Source organism: Salvelinus fontinalis, chromosome 4 (genome assembly GCF_029448725.1).
Source record: "Salvelinus fontinalis isolate EN_2023a chromosome 4, ASM2944872v1, whole genome shotgun sequence".
NCBI lineage: Eukaryota > Metazoa > Chordata > Actinopteri > Salmoniformes > Salmonidae > Salvelinus > Salvelinus fontinalis.
In genome coordinates this window covers 74,850,892-74,872,262 of record NC_074668.1, presented here as the reverse complement: position 1 = coordinate 74,872,262, position 21,371 = coordinate 74,850,892, and the positions used below count along the sequence as shown (strand labels likewise).

The window sequence follows — 21,371 nt, the reverse complement described above, 5'->3', positions numbered from 1 at the left end:
CTTGACCTGACCTTTATTAAAGGCAATGAACATGCTTGCATAGACTAAAGGGTCTCTTTGATAGCTGTGAATCATTTTGTGTCCTACACTCTCCACCAATAGAAATCGCTAGGGTTCATTGTGTTGAGATTGAAGCACTCCTCTCATTGTTTCCTTTCCTCCATCATCACTGATATGAATAGGACTGATTGGCTATAGACTGTATTATGTCCACCATTCACATGTCAGCAGTCATGAAAAGGAGACATTTTAAATGTTATCATGCTGGCCAATAGGGTTTCTAACCATCGTGCCGTTTTAAAAATCTGAATTCTCAAAGAGATACAGTAACCAGTTCCAGATGTGATTAATGTGAATCTAGTATTCTAGTAACCATGTGTATGTGACCAATAAAATTTGATGATTTGAATCTAGTATTGGACTAGTCCAAAATAGAAAACTGAGGGGGAGTCATATTCTAAACAGACCCCTAATATATTCGGAAAATCTAATGTGTACCATGAAACCAACAATATGTTAAAGGTAAATAGATCTATGAATGAGGCGCAGCTCATTCCATTCCAACATTTCTAGAACCCCCTGTAACGTTGCAGCCCCTGGACATGCCCCAGTCAGTTGCTAACTTAGCGACTTTGTCCCTATATTTAGCGAGTATTCAGACCCCTCTAGCGACACATTTTCAAAAAAGCAACAAGTGACAAATCTAGCAACTTTTTCTGGTGTTCTTGGAGACTCTGACGTGAAAGCACGTAACGTTCTTACTCTTCTCAACAAGCAGCGGGTGCTGCCGTGGGCCCCCGTCCGAAAGCACTCACAGGCGGCCCAATCCTCGCGCAGCTGTACCTCCTAGTTGCAGTCAGAGCAGGAGATGTTCACCCCTCTGCGTCCAGACTGCAAATGAGTCAGGCTGCTGCCTGATCCCGCCCTGGTTTACATAATATATATTTTTTAAATACCTGAATTAGGGCCAGACTAGTTACCATAATTTTCTCACATTGCCATTGATAGTTTTTTCTATTGTCTCTTTTTGGTCCATTTATATAGTTAATGTAAATTGTATACAACAAAAAATATATTAAAAATATTACGGTTAAAAATGTTCATGTTTTACTGTGTAGGCTGTTGTAGGCTGTAGGCTGTTGTAGGCTGCTAAGTGGACCATAAGGTTTAAAACCAAACCAAATTAAGAAAACTAAACTAAAAAACTAAAAAATAAGTAACTCTTTTGGGTCACTTTGCCGGTCCCAAGCCCGGATAAAGGAGGGAGGGTTGGAATTGTGAAATAAAAAAAAACAAGAACCGACAGAAGAAAGTTCATTTATAGTTCTAAACATGTTTAGGGTGTTTTTTTACTCACGTTTTGTCTCTCCCACGACGTTATTCCTCTCTCCTACAGCATCCATCACAATTACATGCACATTGCCAATTGTGCAAATTAGGGGACGTAATTTTGCGACTTCTAGGACAGCCAATAGCTACTTTCCTTACTGAGGAGTTGGCAAAACAGCCAGTATTGCGGGAGGAGCGACGCGCGTTAGCCTAGCTAGCTACAGGTTCTTCCTGTGTGCTTTCTTGTCTGTTTGCAAGGGTTACTGCGGAACATCTTTTACTTTACAGTGAGTCATTAACTACTTTATTGTTTGAGTCTCTATTTCGCCATGATATAAAGCAGGTCTATGTTGTGTGCTAACACTTTTTGGTTAATTAGCTAACTCTATGCAACGGGTTTGAAAACGTGTGCGCTAGCTAGCACTGTGTAGCTAGCTAGCACGCTTGTTGACATGCCCGCGCTAAGACTGCGCGTCAGTAAAACATAAAGCAAGTAATCTACAAAATTGATAGGCTATGCAATTTTCGTTGAATATCTACCTTTTTCTTCAAGACACCCGTCTGCCGTTGGCTGGCTAGCTTGTTAACATTAAATACATAAATTATTTTTTACATTTGTCATTTAGCAGATGCTCTTATTCAGGGCAATTTACAGTAGAGTGGATACATTTTTTCGTAATTTGTTTTCAGGGCCCCAGTCGATCGGATCAAAAATGATTATCCCGGTCCGGTGCTTCACCTGTGGGAAAATCGTTGGGAATAAATGGGAGGCGTACCTTGGCCTCCTTCAAGCTGAATACACTGAAGGGTGAGATACTCATGTCTGTTGTCATTATTTACATTGTATTTCCCTAAGATGAATCCCTTTCTCCAAATATTGTGTTCACTTATTTCATTAGTGGCTACTCCTGATAAACCTATTACAAACTCTGTCTCCCATTTGTTTGGTTGGCAGTGATGCCCTTGATGCTCTTGGTCTGAAGAGGTATTGCTGTCGGAGGATGCTGCTGGCTCATGTAGACCTCATTGAGAAGTTGCTGAATTATGCACCCCTGGAGAAATGATGGATACAACAACCACATACAAGAATCATATGGCTTATTTATGGACAAGCCCTGGCTGACTGCCAGTGAGGCAGTGCACCCTGATGGATTGACATCCTCGAGACTATTTTCATACCTTGTTTGAATCGTACATGTTTTTTTGTTGTTGAATAAAGCAATAAATACTACTCAATTATAATAAGTGCTTTGTAAAGCGGAGTCAAAGTTCTTTAATATGGTTTCTTTGTGTTGGCTCAGTGACCTAGTTTTGCATACACTCTGTATCCTGAGAGAACATTGAACCCTGGCAGGCAAGGCTCATTTCACTAGGTGTCTGAATTCCTGCTGCTTTCTGACAAAAACATGGCAAGTGGCTGTAGCCTTATTGATTGAAGTAAAGCCATGTAATTTACATTGTGTAAATAAACAAGACAGTAGGCCAACCCCTTTAAGCAGCATGGGTCAGGCAATGAAAACTACCTGGTCCACTTGTAACAATACCTTTTTGCAATAAACACTTGTTCCAACTCATTTTAACAGCCTTTTTTAATCAGTTCAAATTCGATACAAAAGAAGGGGGAAGAGGGAAAAAAACACTACACAGTTCAACATATAAAAAAACATGTACTTCTGCTTTGTGCATGCAGGTGTGGCAAACAACAAAAGTTGTAGCCACGACCCTGGAACGGTCAATTCGTAATCAAAAATAAAATTACAAAGACGGTATCACTGTGAAAGAGGGGGTTGGTGATGGCCAAGATTAGAAGGTAAAATGCTTGGTGGCTGCTGAATACCAGGGAAACGTGAACATGGGAGATGGGGCAGTAGGTTGTGGAGATATGGGGGGGGGGGGGCTATGGACATTCATTTTGTCTCACCATCAGTTCATCCATTAACCCAGACTTTTAAGCAGCTTGGTGCAGAAATAAAGTCCTACCTCCCCTCCTACTCAGCCTGACAGGGACAAAGACAACCTAGAATGTAATGAAAAGAACACAGACAAAAGTTCTGTCAGTAGTGCATAAATACAAAGGGTTGAATTAAAAAAACTGGTGCTTGGCAATTAGAGGTGGTGGTGTATTTCAGGATGTGAGTAAGTGGTGGTAGTCTGTAGATTACAGAATTAGAGGGGAGATGTGTTGGAGATAAGACAGGGTCAGAGAGCTTACCTAGCGGTGCCGCTCGCGGTGCTCCCTATGTCTATCTCGTTCCCGAACACGCTCCCGGTCTCTCCCATCTCTCTCCCCACTTAGGGAGCGTTCTCGGTGCCGGCGGGACATTCCTGCAGCCTCCCATTCCTGGCTGTAGGACTCTTCCCTTTCCCTGCCTCTGTCCCGTTCTCTTTCCCTGTCCCGCTCTCTATCTCGGGAACGGTGTTCTCTATCACGGGAACGGTGTCTTTTCCTACAACGAGAGAACAAGTTAGGAGTGAGGCCACATTACAATTTCCATTTGTGATGAAAGAACAGTTCACGAGAGGTACAAACAATTTTTCCAGCACTGACCTGGAGCCGTAAGACTTGCTCTCGATGGAGAAGAGGCAGTCTTTCAGAGAGGTGACCAGCGCTCGACAGCGCTCGTCCCCATACACTCTTGACTGCTTGATGACAGCAATGGCAGTCAAAAGGGTCTCAATGGCCAGGGGCATGTCTCCTACATGAGGCGAGGTTACAGAGTTTATTACAATGGCAGAATTTAAGATGACCATGATCTGCATTGTGTACTGCACATGTAAATGTCTTTGGGTCTCTAGTCTAGATTTATCATCATGAATCTGTATTTGAGTGTACTGTAGGCATTTTTCAGTGAGAGTCTAACCAGCAGTAGCTCCAGACACAGCCTTGGTGATGGCGCTGCTGGCGATTGCTCTGTTTCTGTTCATCAGCTCATCAAACTCTCCCTCTGGAATTTGGGGTGTGGGTGCTTCACTGTCCCTGCTGCTAGAGAAAGAAACACTCCCTTACTGATCATCATCATACATATCCATACAACTTGTGATAAACATGCTTTTGTATTAATTTGTAAACATTCCATAATATAAAGTACAGTGGATGAGCTCACCTGTGCCGGTTGTACAGTGTGTTGTGTTGTTGACTGTAGTTGTCATGTTGTGCTGGAGGAAAGAAGGCGGGGTTGAGATGCAGGGAGGGAGGAGGATGGCTGGGGAGACGTAGAGGTGGTGGAGGGAAAAGATGAGGCATGGGGGGAGGGGGAATGTGTGGGGGAAGGTGAGGGAAAAGAGGAGGAGGCAGCCTAAAGTATGGGACTGACAGAGGGGGAGGTTTGTTGTGAATGTGTTGGGGGTGGATAGTGTGAGGGATAGTGGAGTGGTTCTGGTTGAGCACAGGAGGGGAGACGGAGGTGTTTTTATCCCCAGTATCTGACGACTCCTTTGAGTTAGAGCGCTGGGGGACACCTATGGAAAAGGAGGAGGGACAGTTTGATTTTGTTTCTATGGCAGCATTGGATATCGCTTCCGAGAAAGACTTGACTACCTATTTATTTGCTGTAAGTAGATGGGTGCTTACGTTTATTAGCCTGGGCTTCAAACACGGCAAGATTCTGGCGTGTGGCAAAGCGGCAGTCCACCTTTTCCCCATTAACATGACAATTTGGCAATGTCTCCAGCAACCTCTGCAATGACTCTTCTGTGGCCACCACTACCTCAGCGTATCTATAGAGAGTAAAAGACAAATATCAGCTAGTATACTTAATGTTACCAGCTGGAAAGAAAGGCTATTTCAGAGCTTTGAAAGGCCATCACAACATAATCGACTAGCCATCAGTAGACCACCAGAGCAGCCCTGTCCAGTTCTTCAGGGTCTGGAGACAACACTTTGGCTCTGGATCATGCACAGATAATAAATAAAACATTGGTAGTCATCTGTAAGATCTGTATTTAGCTTAGCTACTGGAGCATCATATTTATTTGAGGACTAATTTGACTCAATAGGTGTCTGTCTCCCTAGAACACCATGGCCAGACCCCGTCATGAAATGACGAAACACCCAGTTAATAAACAGTGAAGAAATAGATCACATTAGATTAGAATGATGCCCAGTGGATAGGCCTAACTCTCACCCCCTGGACTGGCCATTAGCTCTGTTCTCAGCAAATTTGATCTCCACAATGTCCTTCACACCCAAGGTGCGCGCCACGTTAATAAGGTCTTTGTCGGAGGTCCACTGAGGAGAGGGGTAAAGGAAGACAAAGGAGAGAAAGAGGGAGAAGATGAGTAAAAATTAAGGATAGGGACAGAAAGGTAATAGAACTAGGTGGCTGTATCTCATTACAGAACATAGACTAATAGATTAGCAGACTGGATTGAAGATAATGGTGGTGGTGGGAGACTCACCCAGGAGAAGTTGCCCACATATACAGCCAGTCTCTTGTTCCACACTCCACTGTAAGTGTACAGTATTGCTGGTTTGCTCTCCTCTTTCGTCGGCTGGTCCTTGCTGAGAGGCATAGCGTCCTCTGAGAATTTCCTTTCCCGGCTCACAGAGCCAGTGAGCACGTCATCATAAAGATCACTTGCCTCTGCCGTTGTTGCAAAATCTCCATCCTATATAGAGAGAGAAGATGGACAGAAGATAGACATCATCCCTCAATGCCTAGCTTATCACTCAATGACCATCCCTGAAGAATCAGACAAACTACAAGAGAACACTAACTGCCACATTTGTATTGTTGATATCAAGGTTAAGAAATAGAATAGTATGACTTTTTATCATATATTCTAAATGTAGCTATTGACATTAATTCATTTAAGAGGTAGACATGTTGATCATGCTAAAAATCAAACAACCTCACCCAACAAGTTATTTTAGTTCCCACTTCAATAATCTTCTGCATTCACTTTTAGCTTCTCACAACTATTCATGTCTACAGCACTTTTCATAATCGCTCTCGGCCTGTCTCACCTCCCCGTTGTTTTGACTGAACTTCTCGTCGTAGATGTCTATGAGGTCAGTTGCACCACCACCATCGGCCGCTTTAGCCGCCATCCCGAGTCCTGGGTTGGCAGTGCAGCCTCTGGCTACGTTAGCAACGTTTTCTCTCAGCAATCGACACTTGGCAATAAACGTAAAGGAAATAACTACAGGTGCATGTTTTGCACCTTTCCGGGCATCTATGTTTTATTGATGTAGCTAGTCCAGCTGGCTAACGTTACCCAGTTATCACCGCAATATTGTTGAACTAAATAGCTAGGTAGCGAACGTTAGCTAAATAGCATTCCCTCCCCTTGCAGGGAAACTGGCGTGGACGGAATACCAAAGGCAAACAAAGAAATTACCAACCCAGATTAAAATGTCAACAAATATTATACTTTCAAAATGTGATATAATTGTAATGTAAGTCTGCATGCAAAAACTGATAACACTCAGGTAAGCACTCAGCTAGCTTGTTGCTGCTACATCAGAACAGAAGCGGAATCGAGGAGTGCATCTTTCAAATATCTCCGATGTGAAACAGGCATGGTATTACGACTATCCGAAAAAAATGTTTAGCTATCAGCTAAATAATATATGCTGTTACATACGTGAATATATAATGTAAATGTGTGACATGTTGATACAATTCATATTGTTCAACATGCATTTCAATAATTATTTGGAAGAAGTAATAATTGCCCTTACCAATATGGCGCCAATTATTTCCCCAAGCTAGAGCGGACATTTCTTGCTGTGCTCCTACTGTAATTATGTGACTGTCTTTGGCTAGCAGGGACTTGTGTAATTTTAGGACACTGGTTGTTCTCGAGTCAACAAGAACAGTCGCATCAGGATTCAGCAGTCACAAGAAAGAAAGACACAATGCTGTCTGTTCTCGTTGCTAAAAGAGTGAGTCGTATTTTTAAATACAAACGTGAGGCTACACGGACTACCTGAGTTAACCATGTTATCCTCATTGACTTTTTGTTTTTTTACTGTCTGTTTGCTAGCTAGATAACTGATCTCAAGGCTGGCTAGAAATGCTGTCTATTCTGACTGAAGCTAACTCGAGTTTGCCCATAAACCTACTGTAGTTTACTACTGAGTTTGAAAGTCATTTTCTGTTCTCTCTTTTCAAACTGAGCGGTAACGTTGTGTAGGATATGAAGGTACACTTGTGCAACCATACCATGGGAGGGCAGCAGATAATGTTATGCAACCAACCTCATGTTTTGTAGCTAAAGGAAGGTGGCTGTCTGGCAAGAACAGCAGTCCAATTCATACATAGTGGTAACGTTAGCTAGCTAGGTAAAATTATGCTCAAGGACAAAGGTACTCTTCTATCGGACTGTCGTCTGAATTAGCCTAGGGGCGCTATGATCATTGCCAGTCAAACTTGTGAGTACCCTACAGGACAGTCATTGTAAGCTACTTTTCTAGCAATTAAACAATGAAATCACATTTTATTGGTCACATACACATGGTTAGCAGATGTTATTGCGAGTGTAGCGAAATGCTTATACTACACTCGCAATAACATCTGCTAACCATGTGTATTATTAAAACCATCTCCATGTTGTTGTGTAAAGTCATTCCAGTTATTGGTAATGATGTTGTTTCTCTTGTCTAGCTGGTAAGTAGGGTATGCCAGGAGTCATTGAGACCAGCTGTGGTAGAACTAGTGACTACACGGGGTTACAAAGGAGAGGCACCTGATGACTCTAGGGGTGACCTAATTGAGATCCCCCTACCCCCCTGGACAGAGAAGGATGGTGAGACCATGGACATCAAGAGACGGCGCTTGCTCTTCCAAAGCCGAAAGAGGGGCATGCTGGAGAATTGCATATTGCTCAGGTGAGTGGACCACTAATCATACTGTATATATTTTAGTTTTGATTTTAGTCTTCTTTTTAGTCCTGAGCAAAGCTCATACTATGATAGAGTCCATGATAGAGATATAAAAAAATTATAAACCATCTGGTTTAAGGACAGGCAGCATATTTGTGGTCAGTGGCAGAGGCATGATTTAATTATAGTGTGCAACTTACAATATGTGTATCTGAGTCTTGGACATGTCTCAAAACCATACACTTGCACATACCAATCAAATTGTCTTTCCCCTTTCAGCCTGTTTGCCAAACAATATCTTAATACAATGAGCGAGCACCAGTTAAGACAGTATGACAGACTGATCAACGAGCCTAGCAACGACTGGGACATCTACTACTGGGCAACAGGTGAGGAGAGTGGTTCAGCTTCATATTATCTTATCATCTGTGATTATCCACTCTGATCTACACCAGGGCAAGCAAAGCCATATAATACAGTTAGTTATACTGTTGTTTAGAAATAGTTCTTATTTTCAAGCTGATCTGCTGACTTACCCATTCTATATGAGATATGAAATGTCAGTTGAAGTTAACTGAATGTGTGTTGTCTTTCCCTCCTCTCAACAGAGGCCCAGCCTGTACCTGATGTGTACACAGGTGAAATCATGGACCTACTGAAGGAGTTCACTAAGAACAAAGATCAGGAACAAAGGCTGGACGCACCCAACCTGGAATACCTGGACAAGGGGAGCCAGTGAAGCGTGGCTGACACATCCCCCTCAGGGTGTTTTCACATATAGTCGTATTTAAAATAACTGATCTCAGTCCTAGTTAAAGTGAACTCCAAGGGTAAAAAAAGAAATAAGCAAAATATCTGTTCTCTTTGTATTCACACTGCCCTTGCCTTTGAATGAGAACTTAACTCTTTTGCCAGTTCACTTCACCTATTTTGTTGTCTGAGTCCTCTTTGCGTTCACACTGCTATGTTTAGAAAGGAACCAAGATCTTTCTCCAACATTCATTCAATGTACTGTGGGTTTTTACAAAGTGCAGGACAAGCCATTCCATCAGAATATGCTATCGGACAGCTACTAGATATACCATATACCTACTTACATTTTGGAAGCTAATAGTTTGCATTTTGTTAAAAATGAGACAGAATAATTGTAATTAGAAGATTCTATTAACATGTAAATATCACTGGTAATAGAATAAATTGCAGAATAATAACTGCAGATTAGATAATGCTGTAGTAGAACATTTTACACCCATTGTAGGCCACTGCCCCTTTAAGAGCCTGAATCGATTTTGTACCCTATGTTGTGATTTTTACCAAATTATGTTGTCGTCTCCTCACACTATTCAAACTCCACAGTCGAATAAACATCGTAAGAAGCTCTTAGCCTACAGATCACATATTGCAAAAAAAAAAATCTGAACTAAAAACTAAACACATATTATGGCATTTCTGTGCATCTTTGACAATCGCTAATCAATAACCTTAAATAGCACGTTTTTTCCCCCCGCGAAAAACATAATTTATCTAATTTGTGGCACCAATGCGAGGGCCAATTGCAGGGAAAACGGTGTTGCTGTAGTCTTCTAGTGTGGTGCGGGAATAATGACAAGCGAATCTGGGGAGCTTTGTGTTCACATTGCCCTAAAAAAGGGAGCCGGACCGTGAAATTCATGCGAACCGAACTCAGACTGCCTCTCGAAATGGTCTAAGTTCGCTTCGGGGGCTCTATCTTTGTGTGGTCTGAGTTCCTTTGGGGTTTTCAGACAATCACACTGCACTAAAAAAATAAGCGACAAAAAATTGTCTGAAAGGGACCAAGTGTGAAAACACACTCAGAGAATGCTAATGATCTCATCATAATTTACCAGAGAAATGTACTACCTCCTTGACAAGGACAATTCCTACAGCTACATGCATATTTCTATCACCGGCCTTATAAGAGCTTCAACACAAAATGAAAATAATGACTGTAGTACACGGATGTGTAAGTTAACTATACTGAAAAAAAATATAAACGCAACATGTAAAGTGTTGGTTTCATGAGCTGAAATAAAAGATCACAGAAATGTTCCATACGCACAAAAAAATTATAATTTCTCTGAAATGTGCACAAATTTGTTGGTGAGCATTTCCCCTTTGGCATTTCACCCACGGTGCTCATGTTTATTTCTAGTGAAAACGACAGTGTCAATGCATGGACACCAGGGGGTAGCAAAACTACGGTTTCATTCCCTTTTTGCACCTCAACTGCACATCACAGCTAATCACAGGTTTAACGTAACATACTGGGAATGCAGATTAAAAAACATGAAGCTCAATACTCACTCTTAAGTGCAGAGATGCAGGCACCAAAACAGTTAATATAGCTAAGCTTATTGTGGGTTGCCCTGGCAAGCTATGGACAATCATCACTGTCCTTGATGTCTATAATTAGCTTTCAGCTCAGTTACTCAGGTTAAGATGATTCATAATGTGGCTAGATATCTGCATGAAATTAATAGGCAAGGCTCTCCTTTCACCATGAATGAGTAAACGTATGAAGACCTGGCTATAATGAAAAGTGTATCAGGTGTGAATGGGTGCACCTGCTGTGCATAATGTTTGTGCGAGTGTGTGTGTATGTTTGCACTGTGTGTGTTTGTAGGGCTGCATGCTGGTGAGTGGGAGTTTGTGAGTGTCAGAGTGTCAAATAGTATCAGTGCTTAAATTGCAGATTGTATTTGCCCTGAAGCACATATACAGTGTTTCTTTCTCCCTCTCCCCCTGCTACAACAGTAACTTGTGGTGAGAGTTTCTCTGTTATCATGTAATCTCAGTGGAATGTTCTGAGACCAGCAGGTAGGTGCCCTTGGGCCAGGGGGTGTGCAAAGAATTAGAACAGAAATGAGACAAGCCTTCCCTCTGCCTGGTTCTACCCGCAAGTCACCAGAACCATTGTGCTGGACACTCAGGCGATTACAGAAGACATTTATGATTTAAAAGATGATGTCCATCTGTAACGGATGTGAAATGGCTAGCTAGTTAGCGGGTACGCGCTAGTAGCGTTTCAATCAGTTACGTCACTTCCTCTGAAACCTAGATGTAGTGTTGCCCCTTGCTCTGCAAGTGCCGTGGCCTTTATGGAGCGATTGGTAACGATGCTTCGTGGGCGACCGTTGTTGATGTGTGCAGAGGGTCCCTGGTTCGCGCCCGTGTCGAGGAGACGTTTTAAAGTTATACTGTTACATATCACCTGAGGGAACAGTCTCAGCTCACCAACACAAACACAATTTACACTTCAGTAGTCTTCAATAGTCTGTACCAAGGTTACTTCCTCATTTGGCAATAAAATAATAAAACCACTTGGCATAAATCTTCTGCGTTAGAGTGGTGATTTGTACACAATTGATCATAGATTAAATTGCTACACAAAATCATTTTACGTACAGCTCCTGCATGGACAGGGTGAGGTGGAGATGCTGGGTGTGTGTCTTTAAATAGCACACTGTGATGTCAGCAGAGTCCCCCTCTGTGTCATCTCTGTGACTTTGCTGCCATCTGTCCCACTTCAGAGACTTGGACTGGACACATCTTCTTCTGACCTCTGTCTGTCTGTCCTTTTTTTATATCTGTCTCTGTCGGTGTTCGGCTATTTACCTGACTGACGCTCAGTCTGTCTGTATAACTTTGTGTTCAGCCACTCATCTGGGTGTCATTATTTCCAACACCACTAGTGTCAAAGATGTATTGGCCTGTGTCAAGTTTGTATCTTCATATTTCTTCAATTGATATCTTTATCATCTTACTTCTTAATTGTTTGTCTTGATTAGGTTTTAAGCGGAAAGAATTAGAAACCTGCTTAGAAACAGTTGTCTGATGTGGATGTTCAGAGCGCACATTCTGTAGGAGCGTCTGTACACATGTATCTGAACATATCGTTTCCTGTACTGCATGAGAAACTTAGATCATGTGGGTGTGACTTTAATCAAACACAAATTCAATGTGCACTTTCCTTTGCTCACATGTCAATGGTCCCGTTTCCTTTTCCTCACATGGCAATGGTCCTGTGTGGCTCAGTTGGTTGAGCGTGGCACTTTCAACGGCAGGGTTTTGCGTTCGATTCCCATGGGGGACCATTGCCAAAATGTACTCACTCACTACTGTAAGTCGCTCTGGATAAGAGCATCTACTAAATTACTATAATGTCATTTATCCCTGTTCTCTCACTATTAAATGATACGCCGCACCTGTGAATTCTACATATCAGTTTTTCATGTGCTGCACAGTTCATGTTTTTCCATTCCCGTTAAGCTTGTTTGGAGTGTGGATCTGTTTGTCGCCCACAGCCGCCCACTCTCCCCATCTCCAAGCCGACGTGTTCCTGTCTTCTTCTAGCGCTGTGTCTCTGTGTCGTGACAGCTCTCAGTTTTATCCTCCGCTCTATACTACCGCCAATCTCTGCTCCTCTGGAATTAAAATTGTACCCCTCTCTCTTTCTTCACTGTCTCTCTCCCCCCTCCTCAACATGTCTTCTCATTCTCTCTGTACTTGAGAGAAGCCTGCATGAAGGGAGCTGTACAACAGAGAGAAAATACTGTAGTAGTTTCACTATTCTACTACTAATAACCTGTATTCAGGGCCAATTTTCCTACCAGGTCATGTGGTCAGGAAAAACTTCTGTTGTGCACAGGTTTAGAAAACTTAACACAAACATGCACACATCCCCTCTTCTTCATGCTCAGAGTTAACAGGGTTTCTGTAGTTTACTCAAAAAGAACCACATGTCAAAGATCAATAGTTGAAATTAACTATTGAAAATAAAATATATTAAAAAGAAGCCCAAAGGAGGGAGTAGGGCAGATGTATGTAGGAAGTGGATTTGTAAAATACTGAAGATCTATTCTGTTCTTGTGTTCTGGTTGTAACTACAGTGTGTGAGCATAAGGAATGAACTGTGTGGGAAGCAATGTGTGTGGGTTGTGGTGTTTTTAAACACTTGAGAAAAGGACAAAATAATACAACTGTGTGTAAACCAGCACTTAGAAACCCCTTTTACAGCCTGTCAAAAAATACTCCTGTATAGTCCCTTTACTTTGGTTTGAGTCCAAACTGAGCTAGCTCTTTCATGTTGCTACTCATTAGATTAGCTACCAATTTTATTTACTATAATTTTATTAACACAACATGCCTACCACTTTGAAGATGCCAAATATTTTTTATTTGCGAAACAAACAAGAAATAAGAAAAAAAAACAGAAAACTTGAGCGTGCATAACTATTCACCCCCACAAAGTCAATACTTTGTAGAGCCACCTTTTGCAGCAATTACAGCTGCAAGTCTTTTGGGATATGACTCCATAAGCTTGGCACATCTAGCCACTGGGATGTTTGCCCATTCTTTAAGGCAAAACTGCTCCCGCTCCTTCAAGTTGGATGGGTTCCTGCTGGTGTACAGCAATCTTTAAGTCATACCACAGATTCTCCATTGGATTAAGGTCTGGGCTTTGACCAGGCCATTCCAAGACTTTTAAATGTTTCCCCTTAAACCACTCAAGTGTTGCTTTAACAGTATGCTTAGGGTCAGTGTCCTGCTGGAAGGTGAACCTCCGCCCCAGTCTCAAATCTCTGGAAGACTGAAACAGGTTTCCCTCAAGAATTTCCCTGAATTTAGCGCCATATATCATTCCTTCAATTCTGACCAGTTTCCCAATTCCTACCGATGAAAAACATCCCCATAGCATGATGCTGCCACCACCATGCTTCACTGTGGGGATGGTGTTCTCGGGGTGGTGAGAGGTGTTGGGTTTGTGCCAGACAACGTTTTCCTTGATCGCCAAAAAGCTACATTTTAGTTTCAACTGACCAGAGTACCTTCTTCCATTTGTTTGAAGAGTCTCCCACATGACTTTTGGCGAACACCAAATGTGTTTGCTTATTCTTTTTCTTTAAGCAATGGCTTATTTCTGGCCATTCTTCCGTAAAGGCCACCTCTGTGGAGTGTACGACTTAAAGTGGTCCTATGGTCAGATACTCCAATCTCCGCTCTGGAGCTTTGCAGCTCCTTCCGGGTTATCTATGGTCTCTTTGCTGCCTCTGATTAATGCCCTCCTTGCCTGGTCCGCGAGTTTTGGTGGGCGGCCCTCTCTTGGCAGGTTTGTTGCGGTGCCATATTCTTTCCATTTTTAATCATTGATTTAATGGTGCTCTGTGGGATGTTCAAAGTTTCGGATATTTTTTATAACCCAACCCTGATCTGTACTTCTCCACAACTTTGTCGCTGACCTGTTTGGAGAGCTCCTTGGTCTTCATGGTGCCGCTTGATTGGTGGTGCCTCTTGCTTAGTGGTGTTGCAGACTCCGGGGCCTTTCAGAACAGGTGTATATACAATTGAAGTCTGAGGTTACCATACACCTTAGCCAAATACATTTAAACTCCGTTTTTCACAATTCCTGACATTTAATCCAAGTACAAATTCCCTGTCTTAGGTCAGTTAGGATCACCACTTTATTTTAAGAATGTGAAATGTCAGAATAATAGTAGAGAGAATGATTTCTTTCAGGTTATATTTATTTCATCACATTCCAAGTGGGTCAGAAGTTTACATACACTCAATTAGTATTTGGTATCATTGTCTTTATATTGCTTACCTTGGGTTAAACTTTTTGGGTAGCCTTCCCCAAGCTTCCCACAATAAGTTGTGTGAATTTTGGCCCATTCCTCCTGACAGAGCTGGTATAACTGAGTCAGGTTTGTAGGCCTCCTTGCTCGCAAATTATTTGTCAGTTCTGCCCACACATTTTCTATGGGATTGAGGTCAGGGCTTTGTGATGGCCACTCCAATACCTTTACTTTGTTGTCCTTAAGCCATTTTGCAACAACTTTGGAAGTATGCTTGTGGTCATTGTCCATTTGGAAGACCTATTTGCAACCAAGCTTTAACTTCCTGACTGATTTCTTGAGATGTTGCTTCAATATATACACATAATTTTCCATCCTCATGATGCCATCTATTTTGTGAAGTGCACCAGTCCCTCCTGCAGCAAAGCACCCCCACAACATGATGCTGCCACCCCCGTGCTTCACGGTTGGGATGGTGTTCTTCGGCTTGCAAGCGTCCCCCTTTTTCCTCCAAACATAACGATGCTCATTATGGCCAAACAGTTCTATTTTTGTTTCATCAGACCAGAGGACATTGCTCCAAAAAGTACGATCTTTGTCCACATGTTCAGTTGCAAACCGTAGTCTGGCTTTTTTATGGCGGTTTTGGAGCAGTGGCTTCTTCCTTGCTGAGCGGCCTTTCAGGTTATGTTGATATAGGACTCGTTTTACTGTGGATATGGATACTTTTGTACCTGTTTCCTCCAGCATCTTCACAAGGTCCTTTGCTGTTGTTCTGGGATTGATTTGCACTTTTCACACCAAAGTACGTTCATCTCTAGGAGACAGAAGGCGTCTCCTTCCTGAGCGGTATGACGGCTGCATGGTCCCATGGTGTTTATACTTGCATACTATTGTTTGTAGAGATGAATGTGGTACCTTCAGGCATTTGGAAATTTCTCCCAAGGACGAACCAGACTTATGGAGGTCTACAATTCTTTTTCTGAGGTCTTGGCTGATTTCTTTTGATTTTCCCATACCTAAGTGTATGTAAACTTCCAACTTCAACTGTATATACTGAGATCATGTGACAGATCATGTGACACTGAGATTGCACACAGGTGGACTTCATTTAATTAATTATGTGACTTCTGAAGGTAAATGATTGCACCAGATCTTATTTGGGGGCTTCATAGCAAAGGGGGTGAATACATATGCACGCAACACTTTTCCGTTTACATTTTTTGCATTTTTGGAAACAAGTAATTTTCTTCATTTCACTTCACCAATTTGGACTATTTTGTGTATGTCCATTACATGACATCCAATTAAAAATCTATTTAAATTACAGGTTGTAATGCAACAAAATAGCAAAAACGCCAAGGGGTGAATACTTTTGCAAGGCACTGTAGCTGTGAAAATATGAAAGTAAACAACATCTAATTAAAGGAATCAATACAGCTTGGGTTGACAGAAAACCAGTGTATGTACAGTATATCATTCCTCTATGAACTGAATTTGATGTTCAAGTTGAAGGCCAGGTTTGAAGGCGAGGTTCAGACTTGATTCTTCACAACAGTGTTTTTACTGCAACAGAACTACTGTTTCAACTGAACTAGCCAGTGGGAACAGTTGGAATCCTTACTAAGTTCCTCTGATGGAAATCAAATAGGGAGAGAAAGCCACAAGCCACTATGAGATACCACAGTAAATCGGCTTTAGAAAAACAACAAAAACTATTTTAGAAGTTTCTTCTTTTTATGTACACATTTCTATATTTATACACTGTACAGATTTCAAAAAATAAATGGTTGATATATAAGATTGTGCACCCCACAGATGTGTGACTAAAGAGAGAACAGAAGAGAGCGAGAGATGGGACAATGGGATGTCAAGGACATACAGATATCAACATCCCCAATTAACACTGATGAGTTTTTACATACACAATTTTCATTTATCCTTTATACAATGTCACAAAATCCTGGCCTGTTTTGGCCAATCCTCCTTGTATCTCCACCAATATCTGTGTAGAGAGCCCTAATCAGACATTTAGGGTGATTTCAATCTAAGTGAACACTGATCAGTTTTCAGATTTATTTAGATCTGTGTTATGAATTGTTACTGGGCTTTTCTAGGGCCAAGGAAGGACTCTACCAAGAATCCCAGCTCAATGCCTCAGAGGCAAATGGACCATACCTGGCTTCTGGACCTATTTTCAGTTCAGGTAAATCAAGTCAAACAAATAATACATTTTCACCTGAATCGTGCCATTTTATCTGTGTTTCCTATTCTAGTTGATCTTTTCAATTTAATGCTGAGTTTGATGCATAATGATGTATCGTTTGCTTGTGTGCTCAGTATGAGGCAGGGAGGTGACTCTGTTCCCAGTTATTTTAGGAGCAGGTAGGTGCTCTGCTATGTTCTGCTCTGCCTGGAGATTGCAGTGATGCAAATGAGGTGATGATCATTGTCTGTCTCACCTTTTCTCTGTGACACTTGGGGAGTGAGAGCATATGGAGGAGAGGGGGGAGGGGGGGTGTTTAAGAGCACCTTGTGCCAAAAAGCATGTGTGTCACAGTGGGGTTTTGAAGTACGTCAGCACTGACGTCTGGAGACCTCGCCTGTCTTAGTCTCAGTGTGTTGGGACAGACCTAGAGCGGAGGGACAGTGTGTTGGGCCAGACCTAGAGCGGAGGGACAGGGTGTTGGGCCAGACCTAGAGCGGAGGGACAGTGTGTTGGGCCAGACCTAGAGCGGAGGGACAGTGTGTTGGGCCAGACCTAGAGCGGAGGGACAGGGTGTTGGGCCAGACCTAGAGCGGAGGGACAGCGTATTGGGCCAGACCTAGAGCGGAGGGACAGCGTGTTGGGCCAGACCTAGAGCGGAGGGACAGGGTGTTGGGCCAGACCTAGAGCGGAGGGACAGCGTGTTGGGCCAGACCTAGAGCGGAGGGACAGCGTGTTGGGCCAGACCTAGAGCGGAGGGACAGGGTGTTGGGACAGACCTAGAGCGGAGGGACAGCGTGTTGGGCTAGACCTAGAGCGGAGGGACAGCGTGTTGGGCCAGACCTAGAGCGGAGGGACAGCGTGTTGGGCCAGACCTAGAGCGGAGGGACAGCGTGTTGGGCCAGACCTAGAGCGGAGGGACAGCGTGTTGGGCCAGACCTAGAGCGGAGGGACAGCGTGTTGGGCCAGACCTAGAGCGGAGGGACAGCGTGTTGGGCCAGACCTAGAGCGGAGGGACAGCGTGTTGGGCCAGACCTAGAGCGGAGGGACAGCGTGTTGGGCCAGACCTAGAGCGGAGGGACAGCGTGTTGGGCCAGACCTACAGCGGAGGGACAGCCCCTGATGCACACAGGCCTGAGTGAATGGTCCCTCTGCCCAACAGAAAAGGGCTAGAATAGAATATGCTGTATGTGGTATTGTCAGATGTAATGAGCTCCCCTCTCCTTGTTTCTCTCTTCACTCAGACTCTCGAATGTCTATGGCCCCCTCCCCAACCAACCCATAAAACCCCAACAAATAGAAAGTAGACACATGCCCTTTGTCACGTTCCAACATCCCAGTAATCATTAGTGTCTCCTCCTTAGCGGTCAGCGACAACATAAATAATTAACTGAACATCTACATTACTTTATACAGAATAAAAACAGCAAAAAAAAACAGATTCCATAATAAGAAAATGAAAATGGCAAAAGTGAACACCGAGCACACATACATACACAGTAAATACAAACAGTCAGATGTTGACACACTCATACACACATTGCAAACACACACACATACACATTCAGTAGACACAAATAAACAGTCAAATGTAAACAGAAAATAGGTTTAGTTGATATTATTACTCTTGTAGCTATCATTCAGCCCATTGTGTGATGAGAGAGAAACTTAAGCTTGGAACAGGTCACACCAGGATGACATCAGGAGCAGTACAGAGCAGAGGGGGTCTGGCCAGTAATGGAACAGCCTGGTCCTGAAGCAGGACAGAACAGAGGGGGTTTGGTCCGTAACAGCCCTGGTCCCGAAGACCCACTAACACCCTAACTATCTAACATCCGGAGCAGGACAGAGCAGAGGGGGTTTGGTCTGTAATGAAACAGCCCTGGTCCTGAAGACCCATTAACACCCTAACTATCTAACATCAGGAGCAGGACAGAGCAGAGGGGGTTTGGTCAGTAATGGAACAGCCTTCCACTAAGACCCTAAACATTTATCTACTAACATTCTTATAACAACATGTTCTGTAACATGCACACTAATGAATAAGATGTTGACTAAATTACTTACAGACTAACTGACGTAACAGACACACGTTCCAACAGACAGGCAGAATTACACAAAATTACTGACAGAGACAAACAGGTAACGTTACCAACCTTGATGGGGACAAGATTATTTGGCTAAGTGTTCCATTAGAAACAAAACTGACTTGGTTGGGAGAGGGGCATTTTTTTATGGTTATCTGCAGTGGATGATGCAATTGAGAGAAAGCAGCTCAGATGAAGACTGGTGGTTCATGTCAAGTTCCTCCTCTGCTTACCGTTCCACACCAGGCAGCAGGCACTACCCTACAGACTGTCCCCCTCGCTCTCTGTCACTGCTTAGCTGCTGTGACCTCTCCAAGTCTTCAAACATATCCAGTAGAATACTGATGATTATTATTGTCATCATTATTATCAGTAATATTGTCGTTATTCATTTGATAGCAGTGCAAGCCCAATACTTTCACTCACACTTGCACTTGCATTCACACGCTAACTTTCGCTGACACACACACACACACACACACACACACACACACACACACACACACACACACACACACACACACACACACACACACACACACACACACACACACACACACACGACAGAATAGCTGTCTTTTTGCTTCTATTTACTGTCTCTGGAAGAACATTTTGATTGGTCTCTTTAGGCTTTTTAAAACAAAAAACAAAACACAACATTGATGACTTTACTCTTTTTCTGTCAATATTCTTTTTTTTTCTCTCCAGAAAATAGGAACGTCTTTTTACATTTCCCCCATGGACCGGTGAAATTTATCAGTAATTTTCTAATTTTTTGATCTAGAACTTCATGGAGTTACAGCACATCACCCACAGCACGCACAGACAACAAGGGGGTCCCGCCAGAGAAGAATCACTGCAGTGGTGGGAGAGAAAGAGATCAGAGATGATGAATGGGGTGGAGTGACAGTGTCACGTCTAATTCCATTACCATCCAGACAGTCCATCCCTCTTCTATTCCAATGGTTTGCCTCTCTCTCTCTATCGATCCTTCCTGTTGTATTCTCTGTGTGTTTGCAGAAGGGAACGGACCAAAGGGTCAACATGGGAAGCAAAAAAAATAAAAATGAACAGCCAACCAGATTGCTTCTGACGACAGAGAGAGCATTGATTAGGGAGAGAAGACGCCTCCCGTCACTGCCACAGGAGAACGATGGAGAGACACAGGATGAATGGTGGAACTGGATTCCTGGCCCAGGTCACTGGCTTGTAGGTTAGTCTGTCACACAGTCACAGATACAATGTTTCCTGAAAGACAGGCCCTTCACCAGCTCCTTACGCAGGATTCTTATATGGTCTATTTGAACCTGTTTTTGTTGGTGGCTGAGGCTCACCCTAGGGCTGGCAGAATGTACTACTCCAAAGTAAAACAGAGTAAAGGTGGACCAAGGAGAAAAAACAATGGTTGAAAGGAAGGTATGACTTAAAAGTAACAAGACTCAGAAAGGACTCAGCTTAACAGAGGGGAATAGAGGAAGGAGAAGTTCATTAGGGATCTGAGAGAGGACAGGCAGGAGGAGAGGGTGGATACTTTGGGTGGATGCGTTGGATGGCTATTTGTACCCATGTTCTGCAGCGAGTCAGCCTTGTGCATAACAGCAGGGTGGGAGGGCAGGGCAAGGGGCTGGGATGGTCTGGGTGGATGTGACTGGACCTACAGTATCAGGCCTTGAGGGCATGCCACTGCTGCACGGCATTACGAGGTTTACCCATCATGTCCTTCCAGTGCTTCACCTCCGCCGGACCACTCTTCCACGAGAGATAGATCTGAGAGAGAGAGCGAGAGAGGGAAGAAAGAGAGAAAGAGAAGGGGAGAGGGGAGGAGGAGAGAGCGATGGAGTGAAAGAGAGCGAGGGGGGTGAGATGGATGATGTAAGCAGGATATCTGACGTCACAGAGATCGATATTACTCATACTCAAACATGGCAAAACAGAGAGAGGTAAACTAAACTCTCTGAAGTCTGGAGTGTCCCTGCTCTCACCATAAAGCTTGCCAGTCACTAAGCTTGCCAGTCTAATCTAACTTAATTCATATCGTGAGCTGAGGAGAGTCATTAAGAGGAAACAGCTGTTTTACTCTCAGCAATTTTCAGAGCAGGGGAAACAGGGGGAAAGATTTGTGTGAGAATGAGACTTATGTTTAGACAGAGAGATGGAGGCTCCCAAGCAAGCCGCAGCTGTGTTTTACTGGTGGTGATTAGACTGTGGGTGAAAGGGCCAGCGCCTGTGATGAGGCGTGTTTGGTTTACTGAGGGGTCACTATCAGACACTGGATCCATAGTAAGGAAGCTTGTATGAGGGTTACAGTGTGTCAGAAAATCAATGGG

General features: G+C 43.2%; 4 protein-coding genes across 7 annotated transcripts in view; 2 read left to right on the top strand and 2 right to left on the bottom strand.

Moving 5' to 3' along the window:
* Window positions 1-1,498: 1,498 nt before the first annotated feature.
* LOC129854392 (DNA-directed RNA polymerases I, II, and III subunit RPABC5) lies at window positions 1,499-2,574 on the top strand. The gene is made up of 3 exons (XM_055921368.1): window positions 1,499-1,616; window positions 2,020-2,137; window positions 2,285-2,574. Exons 2-3 carry the CDS (start codon window positions 2,043-2,045, stop codon window positions 2,391-2,393), a joined length of 204 nt encoding a protein of 67 aa, XP_055777343.1. The 5' UTR covers window positions 1,499-1,616; window positions 2,020-2,042; the 3' UTR covers window positions 2,394-2,574.
* A 326-nt stretch (window positions 2,575-2,900) lies between these two features.
* LOC129854390 (cleavage and polyadenylation specificity factor subunit 7-like) lies at window positions 2,901-6,840 on the bottom strand. 2 transcript variants are annotated; one of them, XM_055921365.1, is made up of 9 exons: window positions 6,296-6,840; window positions 5,728-5,937; window positions 5,454-5,557; window positions 4,901-5,046; window positions 4,434-4,788; window positions 4,191-4,312; window positions 3,878-4,025; window positions 3,542-3,776; window positions 2,901-3,346 (listed from the first exon to the last, which is right to left on the bottom strand). In XM_055921365.1, exons 1-8 carry the CDS (start codon window positions 6,377-6,379, stop codon window positions 3,542-3,544), a joined length of 1,404 nt encoding a protein of 467 aa, XP_055777340.1. In that variant the 5' UTR covers window positions 6,380-6,840; the 3' UTR covers window positions 2,901-3,346. The 2 variants fall into 2 exon arrangements, with proteins under 2 accessions (XP_055777340.1, XP_055777341.1); XM_055921366.1 differs by having other exon boundaries at window positions 4,191-4,309; window positions 6,296-6,839.
* Window positions 6,841-7,041: 201 nt separating this feature from the next.
* sdhaf2 (succinate dehydrogenase complex assembly factor 2) lies at window positions 7,042-9,534 on the top strand. Its single transcript, XM_055921367.1, has 4 exons — window positions 7,042-7,216; window positions 7,938-8,161; window positions 8,435-8,544; window positions 8,764-9,534. Exons 1-4 carry the CDS (start codon window positions 7,190-7,192, stop codon window positions 8,892-8,894), a joined length of 492 nt encoding a protein of 163 aa, XP_055777342.1. The 5' UTR covers window positions 7,042-7,189; the 3' UTR covers window positions 8,895-9,534.
* A 3,795-nt stretch (window positions 9,535-13,329) lies between these two features.
* LOC129854388 (synaptotagmin-7-like) overlaps window positions 13,330-21,371 on the bottom strand; it is a 127,366-nt gene continuing 119,324 nt past the window's right edge. For 2 of the 3 annotated variants that reach the window (XM_055921363.1, XM_055921364.1), the window contains one exon: window positions 13,330-20,811. In XM_055921363.1, coding sequence (XP_055777338.1) covers window positions 20,707-20,811 — 105 coding nt within the window. In that variant the 3' untranslated portion in view covers window positions 13,330-20,706. The remainder of the gene's footprint in view (window positions 20,812-21,371) is intronic. The other variant, XR_008759297.1, reaches the window with a different exon arrangement.

Bases quoted from the DNA above. Each gene is read 5' to 3' on its own strand.
- LOC129854392 (XM_055921368.1), top strand. From the start codon at position 2,043: ATGATTATCCCGGTCCGGTGCTTCACCTGTGGGAAAATCGTTGGGAAT. The intron at 2,138-2,284 runs GTGAGATACTCA...TTTGGTTGGCAG, and splicing joins CAAGCTGAATACACTGAAGG to TGATGCCCTTGATGCTCTTG.
- LOC129854390 (XM_055921365.1), bottom strand. From the start codon at position 6,379: ATGGCGGCTAAAGCGGCCGATGGTGGTGGTGCAACTGACCTCATAGAC. The intron at 5,558-5,727 runs GTGAGTCTCCCA...CCCTCTCCTCAG, and splicing joins ATGTGGGCAACTTCTCCTGG to TGGACCTCCGACAAAGACCT. The intron at 4,026-4,190 runs GTTAGACTCTCA...CGCCTCATGTAG, and splicing joins TGTGTCTGGAGCTACTGCTG to GAGACATGCCCCTGGCCATT.
- sdhaf2 (XM_055921367.1), top strand. From the start codon at position 7,190: ATGCTGTCTGTTCTCGTTGCTAAAAGA. The intron at 7,217-7,937 runs GTGAGTCGTATT...TCTCTTGTCTAG, and splicing joins CTGTTCTCGTTGCTAAAAGA to CTGGTAAGTAGGGTATGCCA. The intron at 8,545-8,763 runs GTGAGGAGAGTG...TCCTCTCAACAG, and splicing joins CATCTACTACTGGGCAACAG to AGGCCCAGCCTGTACCTGAT.